Here is a 13,089-nt window from a genome sequence, read left to right as displayed (position 1 = left end):
TTTTTTTTTTTAAATAAATTGTACAGATGAACATGGGAGAAGTTCATGCTACTTGCTGGAAGCAATAAAGGTAAATTCCGTGGCCCATGGATTCCACAGACCTTTGAGTGTCCCGCCTCATCCATCATGGGCTAACTTATGGAACCTAACTGTTCCGTGGCAAGACTCAGTAGCCCTTAGAAACTGGTGGCATGTCCTCAGGTGTTTTCCATGAGAGTCAGAGACACGTTGATTCCATCAGCTTCTTCCTCATACGATGCCTGAGTGCTTCAGGTGCAGCCTTGCGATTTCCAAGGATCATCATCTTTGATGTTTTCAGACATCAGACTGCTGTCTCCAGATCCTCATGCGAAACCATTTGGTAGTTTTGTCGACTCTCCAGGTAGGAGGCCAGATCTGGGTCACCAGCTTGCTGAGCCCTGTCACGAGGGGTCTTACCCTATAATAAAGAAACATGAAGAGAAAGTCTTGTGCTAACATATTTAGAAGAACAGATGAAAGCATGACCTGGAGAAATTACTACAGGAAAGATAGAAGCAAATTTGGAGAGTTTACTTATTTGTTGTACAAGTTGGTGTTAAGTTTTTCTATCAGTCATGAGATTCTGAAGATTTTCAAAGTCCTTGTGTGGTTTAGGACAAATCATGCAGTTCTGCAAGAACATGCTATTTGATACAACACACAGAAGGGCTCCCGTGCTGGAAAGAACTTATTTTTCATTCTAGGGCTACAATCCCTATGTGAATGAATATGACACAGAGTACTATAGCTAACACTTGAAAAGTGCAGTGCACTTCACAGACTACACACTTTGCTAAGGATGTGCAGAGAGACATGCTCAACACCTGAGAGGAGTTCAATGTGTCTCATTCTATCTCAGGTACAAATCGTTTTTCAGTGCATCAACTTGTTACTCCATTATCTGAACATCTTATGAGTACTGTTAAATTGGACCACAAGTCTATGAAAAAATATTGGAAACTTGTCAAAGTATCTCCACAAAAACAATCCTGCTCCTTGGATTTCTGGGCAGATGAAAATTAACAAGTCAGAAACCACTTTTCTGGATTTCAGCTGTTGTGGAAATTATTTTTTGCAATGTACAGTACTCTCATCTGAAAAAGAGATGATCTCTCTCCCCCTTATAGGCTACCCCATACAGCATAACATGGTAGGAATTGTTTTTAATTGTCTTGCTGCAGCAAAGGTGCTTCTGACTCTGCAACCCAGAGATCCAGCCACCTCTCAGCTGCTGACCACAGGATGCTAATGTTCAGAAATGCCAGAAGGACAGCGTCTGGACCATGTTCCTAAGTGATCAGATTGTTGTATTGACAGAATATTCCTAGGGTTTAATTTTGCCCAGACTTCTTTCTCAGCCAAGCATACACTGAGAGAGGGTTGTGGTTAGTGTCACATGAGTGAGTGTAGGGGCAAGCAAGGGCAAAAGAAAATGGTTAGCCATGCTCACAAAGCAAGGCAGCCACAATAACCAAGCCTCACAGATGCTATGCAATCACAAACCAAGGCTCCCCCAGGTGGTCCTTGCCCACAGGCCTCTCTTTTGACCACACAAGAGGAGGATGCTGTGCCATGGAAATGCCTCATTCGCACCCAACGCACCGAATAGTTTGAGGCCAGGCTCTCACTGTGGTGAAGATGACCCACGTTGGGGACTGAACTGAAGTCTCTTGTACTTGTTTAAATCAATACAGTTTTCTAAATAAAAATAGCTTGTTTAAAAAGAGCTGCTCTTGGCACACACGAGGAAGCCTCAATCATGCAAACAGCAGGGACGGATGCTGATCGGTCTCGCTTGGCTGCAGTATTTTATAACTGGTTGACGGGGCTGGGTTACCTTGGAGTCCGTCTTTCTCAGAGAGGCTCCCGCATCCACCAGGAGCTGGCAGACGGCGCGGTGGCGCTGGCAGGCTGCCTTATGTAATGCTGTCTCACCCCTAGACCAAAGTACAGAAACCAGCAGTGAGACACATCACACCAATGTACATTTACGGAGTATGAGGTGCAGAGGACAGACAGAGAAGGATGCTGCATTTCTGCGAGGTTCCCTCTTGCTGGCAGAGGTAGACTCGTGCACTCTCTCCCTTAGCATCTATATCCTTTGACTCAGTAGGAAAGCCTGCAACGCACAAATAGCAGACGGAGAACTTCTGAGGGGTGGGAAAGAAACATGCACAGGTTTATGTATTCAAAGGACTGAATGTCACGTTCCCATCCAACCACCAGTCCTGCTAACTACTGCAAAGGCAAACTAGCCACATTATTTCACAGCAGGGAAAGCAGCAACATTTGTTTCTTTCTGCAATTCCGTTCCTCAACCTCGTTCTTGGACGCATCCTAGAAAAATCCTGCCCATCAAAGACATGACTGGTGCACTTGCTGCCCTGGTTCTGATACCCTGCTCTCTTGGACGTATGAGAGCAAGAGCTGTGTTTTTGTTTTCCACCGCTGGACTGGTGAGCTACTGGGGAAGCTTGAACACATGCTTTTCAAAGGAGAAGGCTGTGTAGTGGGAGCAGATTTATTGCAATACTCCTCACTCAGACTGGGGCTACATGTAACAGGATTCTGAGACTGACTGTAGTATCAAGGTTAAAGAAATCTATCTAGATTTGCCTAGGAAGAGGAGGAAAGTATGCTCTGAGTGGGTTGAAAAAGTGTCCTCAATACTAGTATCCAACAAGTAGGGCCATTACATAACCTCCAAAATAACAAACGACAAGAAATACATGTAGTAGGACAAATTTTGCACCTACCTACCCAGAAAGTCAGAGTGCCTAAAGGAATTTCAGCCTCAGTCCACGACAGGGCAAGTTGAAATATTGCTAGGCAACCTTGTAATGAATCTGCCTCTGCTGCATGAGAACTAGATTCAGAAAGGGATACTATCCAATTTCCCCCTGAAGATCAAAAGACAAATTCATGCTGCCAGTTATGGCTTGAACCTTCCCTTTTCAAGAGTTAGTGGTAGAGGGACCTTTGTAAAGGGAAACCCTCATAGCCATGTTCACTTGCACTTTATTTCAGTAGCTGTGCTATGGTACTGGATGAAAAGAAACAGGCAGTCCATCCAGACCCCATCACTCCTGGACTGCACACATGCACCTTGTGCAGAACCTTTCTGGTGTTCTCTGTTAGCAGAGGAGGGCACTGTGGGATGAGGAATGGTAGGTTTAACCCCTATGAGAAAGGCAACTTTTGCTTCCCATATATTCCATATACTTCCCAAGATTATTCGTGCTTCCCTTACATACTCTTTGTGACACCTTGATTATACAAGACGTAGAGCAGCTGGGAACTGGAGAGTAAAGGCCCTTTTTTTAATAATAATAGAGGTGCTTGAGGTTCTAAGTACTTGAGAGAAACCTTCGACTGCACAGGTTGTGGCCATGTGGGACAGCTAAGGCAGAGCACCCTGGATGAATCAAGAAGGGACTGAAGAAAAGGTGTAGACCGAGAAAAGTAATTTCCTGACTTCTGGAATTTAGTCTTCAGGTTGGTCCCTCAGTAACTGGATGCCAGGAACATCAAACCACAATGCAGGACTTGTATTCCTCTAGAAAGATTAAGGAAGTATGGGAAGCAATAGAGGGGAAGTCCTTTACGGAAGTCAAGAAACATTTGGTTTAGGCCAGAAAGCCACATACGAGGTGGTTGTTGTTCGGGTTTAGGGGGACTTTTGTTTGCTTGTTTGTTTTTGAAGAACTGTGCCATTTTACAAGCTTTTTTATTTGAAAGTTTGCACTTGAAAAACAAGAGAAGTCTGCTAGGCTAATGCACATAATGTGAAGGGCAGGGTAGGTTGTACTTACGTTTCACTGTCTGTCATGTCCAGTAATTCAGATGGACCTGCAAAAGACAGTCAGGTATGTCATATAGCATTTGTCTGCATGGCTAGAAGAGTACGACTGCCAGGAGAAGATTCCCAGTGCAAATATGTAAAAGAAGCCAACTGAAAGCTCAATTTGCACAAATATGCCAAACTTCAAGGTAGTATTTGCTTGTGCGAGCCCTTGCACTAGCAAAATTCTGAATGCACAGTCACTGCTGGAGTGTCAGCACCAGGGAGTAGCAGCCTCTAAATTATACTGGGAATGAATATTCATGGAGTTTATTTTCTCACTCTTCACCTTGCTCAATTAAGTGGTTCACATAAGTACAGTGCATTGAAAATGCTGATATACTGGAAACCCTGATATATTGCAAGTTAAAATCTATTGTTAGTACCAGAGGGAAAATGTCATTAGGAAGTTGAAATTAGCCAAATTCTGTCCTGAATGACATCCCTGTGCTACTCCATTTAATAGCGTTATACAGAATGTAGATCAGGGTGGAATATTCCCAGCGGTCTTTATATTGATATGCAAATCCTGTACTCTACTGGTTAGCAATGATCAGGAAAGTAAGATTAAGAAAAACAGAAAAGATTTTTGTTAAGTGGGACAAAATAATGCATTTATGGTAATGTTCTTTTGTCCTTGATATTCACCGCAGGCAGATGTTTATAGCAGCAAATTCCATCACTGAATTACAGTGATATGGAAAGACTAGGGTCTGGGTAGCATTTGAAATGACAAAAACTTTTCCCTTTGCAGTCTGTCTTATTATTCTTCTCTCCACCGCTCTGGAGCATAGTGCCAGATGGTATGGGGCAGTTAGCAAGGGGAACAGTGAAACTTTACAGGAATTTTCCTTCCTGTGCATGAATATTTCTCTTCAGCACACTTTGACTTTGAAATTCAAGAGTCCTCAAGAGCTTACAGCAAATCTCACCTGAAACTGAGGAATTTCACACTACTTGCTTACAAAGGCCTACACACAACCTCTCTACACTCCTTTCACTCTGAGTGTGCGTCAAAGTGGGTCAGAGCAGCCTGTCTCTCCCTCACTGCCTTAACAACATACAGATGCAGTATCATCAGGGGCAGCTAGCTGCCTCGGCTGCTGGAGCTGCAGAGGTAGCGCCTTCACTTCATCTTCTGTCATCAGGAGAAAGGGGTGGTCAGAAAAGTAGCATGCTTAGTCCCCAGTGCACGGGGCATTACATACCTATCAGGGCAGTTCTCCAAACTCATTAGCCACTGTCAATTTTTACTGCACAGCACCCTGACTCTACCACCACACATCCTCATCTCTGCACTTGGCAGTTATGCGTTAGCTCCTCCCTATCCAAAAGAAGAATCACCCACGACCCCTGAGCTCCCATAAGCATGAAGAAGGATACAGGGGGCTAAGAAGGGCTCCTTGTTGAGAGGAAAGAAAGACAAGGCCTGAGAAACTAAAAACAAAAAAACCCCACAGATGAAGAAAAATACTCCTTTACACATTCCAGGAGAAAATCATGTCCTCTCAAAAATAAAGGCAATTCCCCATGGCTTGCTGCAATACGGCATCCCAGTGACAGGTAACCAGGAATGGCCTGCAGTGTGTTAGAAAAGATACTGCCAAGTAAACTACTATTTCTGTTCATGGATGGGACAAGGAAGGTTGCGATGCAAAGGTGGAACAGGGTGGCTGGGCTGGCTGCATTGGGCATGGAGGTACTTGCCCTGATAAGCGGAAAAAGCCATTAAAACATTAGGAGGAAGGATGGAGAGAAGTTAGAAGAATATGAGAGAGAATGAGAGGGAGGAGAAGCTGGGTCAGGGTGGGTCTGGAGAGATAGGAAGCCAAGGGTGAAGGAAAACTGGTGTGGAGCAGGAAGAAACAGCAAAGCTAGGAGAGAGGAGCTGAGGACTGAGCGGACAGCCTGCAAGTACAGACCTGAGGAGGTGCCAGGTACCTCCCGCCTGTGTGCAAAGGGCGCTCTCCTGGATACTGTCCCAAATAACGTATTTCATGGGAGTGCCCCAACTCCATCCCAGTCATACATACGGGCCAGATATTGGGGTTAATCGATTAGCAGCACAACATGGTACCAGGATTCATTGGCTTCATTCTTTCTGGCCTATCTCTGAAGCTGAAATGTCCCAAGTCACACACAGCCTGAGCTGTGCCCTTTACTTCTTTATTTTATTTTCCCTTGTGCTTCTCTTAAACCATCTCACGCCCTCCTCTTAATTCCCTTTCCCCTCTTTTTTGGACCTCATTTTTACATCAGTCTCCCTGGCGCTGCCAACCGACCATTCCAAATCCCCCTCTGCCCCGGGACAAAAGCTGCACAGATGTGGGAAGGGCTGGCACTGGGAAAGCTAACGGCACTGTCATCCTGACCCAGCGGGGAGGCGGCTGTTTTACTCCGGGACAAGAGGCAGAGAAAGAAAAGGGGACCAAGGCACAGAGAGAGAGAGGACAAAATAACCCAATAGAAATCCGGAAGGGAAATGCATGAGTGAGATTTCTATCAAGGAAAACAGCAGGGGAGGAAATAAAAACAAAAGATAGAAATGTGTGGAGAGGTGGAGGGAGGGTTAAAAAAAAAAGAGAGAGAGAGAAAGAGAGCAAGCGACTTGGGGGCTAAAGAATGGCAGGATGGGGACGGGGAGGGGGGGGACGAGGACATGGGGGTGGGGGGAGAAGTTCGCATGAAAGGAGCTGAAAAGCATGACACACTGAGGGGAAGCCCAGCTGAGACCACTCTCTTTCCTTAACATCTCCGATAGACTGTCTGTGTAGAATTATTAACTTTTTTCCTTCTCTCCTTCTGCGCCCTTTCACTCCACCAAAGCCCCTCTCCAGTTTCTCAGGAGGCAAAGCAGCCTGAGCTGGGGATGGGAGGAGGGAAGGGAAGGAGACGCTCAAAAGCAGCTGCCCTTTAGCTGAGCTCACTACAACATAAAAGAGACACTAAATGACCATATTTCAGAGGCATTTCCAAAATATACAGCACCATGCAGTCCGAAAGGCCTCCGGCCCACAGCACACCCTGCCCTCTCCAATGGATGTGGTTACAGCTACCCCAGGAGACCCACGGCTATTAACCCCTGCCAGTCCCCTGTCCTGTCAGTCCTTTGTACAACTGGAGAAGAAGGGTATTTACTTTAAGCAGTAACGTCGGACATTATCAGCATTTCTGGGTGTTTATCTGTCAAAACCCTCTTTGTTTAATAACTTGATTGAGGTTGTTATCTGGGGGACAAAATTGGATTTGGTCCCTTACCTTCAAAGAGGAAGTATTTTTTACAATAATAGTAATCTGCAAAGTCAGAACTATTTCAAGTCTTTCCCCAAGTCCTTACTCCTCATTTTTACCTGATGTGAAGATTAACAGTGTCTGGTTTTTACTGCTAGCATCTTTTAGCTCAGAATATCCACTGTAATCAGGTTATGGGAGCATGCCTTCCATCGTGACGGTCTCTCAGTCATGTTGACCTAAAATCTGGTAAACTTGCAAATTAAAATAGACTATTTTATACCTTGTGCCTTCTAGGAAACCTAAGCTGTTTTCTGCCTAGGCCCCTCACAAACATCCACTACCTTGAAACAGTCTGCAAATCTAGACATACCAGCAAATGTCAGGTAAACTCACTCTCCCTCAGTATTGCTTTCTGGTGACGACTCGAACTTTGCCCCTGACATACATCTCTGTCACAGCTTTCCAAAAGCCTTCTTTGGAACTCCTGAATCTGGTCAGGATGCAAATCCAAACTCGCCGATGGCTCTTCATTGCTGAATTTGCAGCACTAAGAGTAATGAAAGCATCATCTTTCTTACCAGAGGATGCTATCTAATGAAGCAAGGACATTGAGGTTTGAGGTCACAGAAACGTTCAGGATGGGATGCTCTACTGACTGACCGTTCCATCAGAAGTTCCCACCACAAACTCCTAAGGTAACTGTAAACATCTTTCCTCTCTTCTGTTTAAAATTAAAATACCCTAGATGGATTACAGACTTCTTGCTTGTCTTTTGAGCCTCTAGGGAAGAGGAGAAGACAAGGAGAAGGCAAACAGAATGTCTTGTATAATGTTTATAAATTATAAATAGTTCACAACTGCCAGATAAAGACTCCAAGCCAAGTTTGATTCCAAATACAGATAATGATTTAGGAGGTCCTTTTTCTAACAGACCTCCTTAAGCCTTCCTTAATTCTGTTTGTGTTAAGCAAGTAAACAGTTAACTCTTCTCTAATGTGTATGCATTAGGGTGTGAGACAGTTGCTGACTGCAGCAATAAACAGATGTGGTTCTGATACCTGCTGAGTTTGGCCCTCAGTTTCTAACTATGTGTTTCTTAGCCCAGCTACAGACAGATCTTAAAAGGTGACCCTCCTACTACAAGCAAAAGACCCCTGATTTGGGAAGGCAGTCTTGAACAACAGACAGGTCTGTGCATCTGCCCTTCCTACACAGGGGATAGAGAGAAACTGTTTTGCAGGAACAGCAGCCAACACAACTGTTCATGCAGCAATAAGCAGCTGTTGTCCTGACACCTACTACATTGGTGCTTCAGCTGCTGTTCCAGGCTTGTGTTAGTCCACTGCTAAGTGTCTGGCAACAGTACACAGCAGTATCCTTGTGTGACTCACCTCTATTTTTTCTAATTGGAGAAGGGCTATTTTCCTCCCCTTAACATCTGAAATCATTCTGATCAAGATCACAGAATAACCTCGTCTATTAATGTACCCTGCATGTTTGCAGAAGTGTAAAGCCATCTCCACAAAGGACAGCCTCAGCATCACCACACCATTTTCCTTCCTTCATAATCCCAGTGCTATGGGCCCCACTCCTGTATCGCATTTGATTCACCCCACTGTTTTCAAACCAGGCAGTTAAAATTCCTGGTACGGTGGTCTTTGTCTTGTTTTGTTGTTGTTGTTTTTTAAAGATACTCAGAAGATCTTCCCTGTGTGATTAATAATAGGTTTTCTCTGCTGTGTGCTGGAGGGTATTTTACAGTGGGACTCCTTAATTAATATAACTATCTCCAGCCATGTATGGGAAGCAAACTACAGAGGAAGTGTGGCTGGGCAGAGGTAATTGCCAGAACAGGAGTAAGACTCATTTTTGTCAAGGGTTGATATTAGCAGAGATGAGAAGCTAGATACAGGGAAGGCCTCAGATATTAGTAGCATTGGATCGGGTCTTATACAGTAATTAATGTTGAGAAGATGCCAGATGCCAGAGAACGCAACAGAAAAACAAGGACATTATGATGATGATGATGATTCAGCAAGAGAGCTCGTTTGTGACTGAGAAGTGCCCAGGGTAGAAATGAGTTTCATTAATTGCTTGGTGGGAGAAGAGAGGAGGCCTCTATTAGAGCATTGTCCCACGCAGTCTCTGATCCCCGGAGAATGTTAAACGAACAATGCGTTTGGAGAAGCCCAGAGGACGTATGTCTGGAAAGCTGCAAAAGCTTCCTGCCATCCTTGGGGATAAAGGGGGGAGAGAGGAACTGAGCTGACATTTGCTCAACCTTCTGGTTTGTCTTTGTCTAACAGTCCGTAATCCCTCACATTTCTCTATTCACTTCAAAAATTCCCATGGATTCCCTGCTCACATCCTTACCAGCTTAAATGATCTCATTTTAAATCTTCACCAAAGGAATGGTAACTGGGTCAGACTGTGACTAAGTTAAGGTATATGTCTCTAAGAAAAATCCTGGAGATGCAGCCATGACACTGAATTGGCACAGGTCACATGCAGTGTGAGAAGAGACCAGAGGCAGTATGAAAATTAAGTGAAATTATGTCTGCCTACAGAACTCAGAGGCACATATAGGCACTGTGACTAATGAGATAATCCAGAGAAGTTAAATAGGAGGTAGAGTTAGCACTGGTAAGGCTTGTTAAACTGGTGAGAAAACTAGCCAATATTTGGATATAAGGCCAATTGCACTTGGCTACCCGTATGTAGGTATTTATACATAAAAGAGTGAAAGAGCAATTCAGCCCCCCTCAGTCAGATATTTAGGGCACAGTTCAGCTGCCCACACACAGATATTTTGTGCCATTCAATATGCCTACGGAACAAGCCTTGGGATGCTTTCGGAATGACAGGGTTGCTTGCTTGGGCTTCAGGTGCCAGTCCAGCATGGGTCTCCTACAGGCCTTGTATGTTATCTTGTAGACCCATGCAGATGTCCTGGATATCCAAGGGCAAATTACATTAGATAGCTATGTTTAGCTAAATAAATGAAGTGCACAGGTAACTGTCAGCTAAATCACCTGCTGGGCTCCATTGACTACCTTGACTAGGGTTGCCCTTGATCTAGTCATCCTAGAAGTCTGCTGCTATCAAAGATGCTCTCCTCACTTCCATCTGGTACTGGAAGAAGACAGGTCTCCTCCAATACCTCTGCCATACCTGAATGAATGAACTGAGGTATAGATCTCTGTTGACAGTACAGGGACCCATAGATTACCTGACACCTACATGTAGACAACTAAACTTAGGAGTCAAGCTCGAGCTAAATCCCAGCCCAGTTAACACAAATGTTAACAGATGGATTCTTGCTTCTTTCCTGAGTTGTGCTTTTTTCTTCTCCCTGCAGTAATTTTTGAGCATTAGCTAACACTTAGTCCAATTGCCAGAGGCAGTCTCTGTGTTTAGTGCTCAGACTGCTGCTGAAATAATATAGCTGATTTTGACATCCAGAAGTCAAAATAGCCATCGATATTTTGAAGAGGGATTAGAGAAGAGTTACAGGAATGTTTAAAGCACTAGAAAACATTTCCTACAGTGCAGAAGGCTGATCACTGGGACTTTAGCTCTGCGTGCAGAGCAGTGACAATATTACTGTACCACTCTCCAGCAACCAGTGAACAAAATTACGGTAGTTCGACAGGCAGAAACTCCTAAATGTTACTGCCTCAAAAATATGTACACACACAAATTGCTGCATAGCCTGTGTAAGCATGCCTTCAATCCTGTTACTGACAATGATAAAAAGAGTTGAAAGGAAAAAAAGGAAAACGGCATGATCACAACCTAAAAATGTAAATATAAAATGGAGATCATAAATTTTTGTTATCGTGTGGTCTTGAATCTAACATAGTATTGGAGGGTTGGAAGGGAAGCTAGGCAAATCCAATCTGGAAATAAATGCATAGATTCCTAACCAGTGTGTTATTAAATACTGAAATACTACCAATGGTTGGATAGGCTATCCATCCCTGTAAATGTTTTAATGGAGATTAGATGCTTTCTACAACATATGCTCTAATTGAAAAACAAATTAGTTCAAAGGATTCCTATGCCATAGGTTCTAACTAGAACACCGCACTGCTTCACAGCCCCCCAACTGATGTAATTGTGAAAACACCCATGCTCCTCAATGGCCATCTTTATTTTCGTTTCTACAATTTCCCTTTATCTGGAGCCATCACTGTCCTTGCTCCCACATTCCCAGTCTCCTGCTCACACATGCTGCAGGTGGACGTTTTGCTGAGGGTGACCACAGATGAGCGAGGGCACTTCCAGCAACCCGGTGTGGTTTTACCTGACTAGCACTTGGCTGAAGTACAGCTCTTGGTGGCTTTGCCCACTGTGACTCACCATGCTCTAGGATGTATTTCACAATCTCGCCATGCCCAGTCTTGGCAGCATGGTGTAACAAGGAGCAGTGATCAGGTCCTTGGATTAACAAATTGGCTCCTTTTTTACAGCATTCTATGAACTGGAAAAAAAAAACAACAAACAAAACACAGAGAAGGATAAGATGGGAGGAGTAGAAAAACAAATATGCAGGCAAATTATTTACTAATTTTCATAGAAGATCAGTACAAAAATTGAATAAAATGAAATAAAATATTACTTTAAAGCCAGCTTTTAGGCTCCAATGAAAAAAATATCTGAAACTAGAAGTATTGACAATTATATGGGTTAAGAAGAGCAGTTTGTATTTCCTAAACAATGAGGCATTGCTACTCTACTGGCGATGAATTATTGCTTGCTAACAATGCTTGCAAACCACTTCTAGCAAAGCAATTGGGATGTTTTAAAATATATGTATCTGACAGAAAATTCTGGCTTCTCTACTGAAAATTCCAATTTCTTCTCAGCACAGGAGACAAACACTTTCTGAGTAAACCAGAAAACTCCAACTCAAAAATCAGCAGGGAGGTGGGGTTGAGCTGCCCCAGATCTCCCTTCTCACTCTCTGTCCCCTACCCGGGGCTGGCGGAGGGGGAAACACTATGTGGGGTAAGAACAGGCAAGAAACAGCAACTGGCCAGGTTGCAGAAATGCTGCAAACTCGGCGGGGGGTGTTTGCAGTGCAGATCACTGCAGAAAAGGGAGAAAGGATTGCGACAGTGGGGCATCATTTATGATGCAGTACATCCAAAGAAGGACAAGAAGTTTCCCTGTCAAAGCAAACACAGGCAAAAAGTTTTCTAGAAGCGGAAAGGGGACGATAGTTTTTATGACTGCTGGTTGAAGGACTGCTCCCTAGATGCTGCAGCCACAAGCGCAGGGGTGGAGGTATAGAAGGGGCACCTGCAGGCAAAGAGTTGGCCTAACAGTACTGTCATTTTTACAAATGGCTCCAAGCTGGCTTCTCACAGATAAAATTGCAATCATTAATCACACTCCTCATCCAAATTCGAGGGCATGTTTTCAAATCCTGATTTGGCTACTGAAAAATGCAGCCTGAATAACTGTCAGACGTGGAACTTCAGACTTTGGGCACAAAACATTTGTTCGTGGGCGCCTTTTCCTCCCAGTAACTAAAAATACCCAAGACACTGCATGTTTTGAGACATCCATCAGATGATAAAACAACAAGCTGAGGTTTGTTCTACCTGGTCTGGTGATCGCTTAGGTAGAAGTTAAGAAGTCTCTAGCAACCCCAGGGGCTCGGCCCCCAACCTCACTGCCGTAAAATATCCTTTACTGTGTAAGGCTGTGTCAGAACTACCCTGGTGTTCAGTGTTGCGTTTGCCAGTATAGTAATTTTCCTGTTAGTGACTGACACATTGCTCTGTGCAGCGCGGTATGAATCCTGGGCTGGAAGGTGCTGTCTGACACCAGATCCTATTCACTCGGATTTCACATCTCACCCGGCTGATGTGTTCCCCTAATATTCAGGGTTTCCTGGAAAGGCTGTAAAATGGCACTTGCCAGCAGTCCCTACAGCAGTCTGTTTATGTTTTGAGCAGAGGTGTGATAAAATTTACAGTATATCA

The 13,089-nt window shown here is 44.1% G+C and overlaps 1 protein-coding gene across 1 annotated transcript in view; it reads right to left on the bottom strand.

The window, feature by feature from the left end:
* Positions 1–57: 57 nt before the first annotated feature.
* The window catches only part of DGKI (diacylglycerol kinase iota), a 175,232-nt gene continuing 162,200 nt past the window's right edge, over positions 58–13,089 (bottom strand). Inside the window, exons 30-33 of the mRNA XM_075051054.1 lie at positions 11,459–11,579; positions 3,834–3,870; positions 1,859–1,958; positions 58–439 (exon numbers count right to left, since the gene is read on the bottom strand). Of these exons, the coding sequence (XP_074907155.1) occupies positions 323–439; positions 1,859–1,958; positions 3,834–3,870; positions 11,459–11,579 (375 nt within the window). The 3' untranslated portion in view covers positions 58–322. The remainder of the gene's footprint in view (positions 440–1,858; positions 1,959–3,833; positions 3,871–11,458; positions 11,580–13,089) is intronic.

Source organism: Buteo buteo, chromosome 19 (assembly GCF_964188355.1).
Source record: "Buteo buteo chromosome 19, bButBut1.hap1.1, whole genome shotgun sequence".
Classification (NCBI taxonomy): Eukaryota; Metazoa; Chordata; class Aves; order Accipitriformes; family Accipitridae; genus Buteo; species Buteo buteo.
This window is presented reverse-complemented; position numbering and strand designations above follow the sequence as displayed.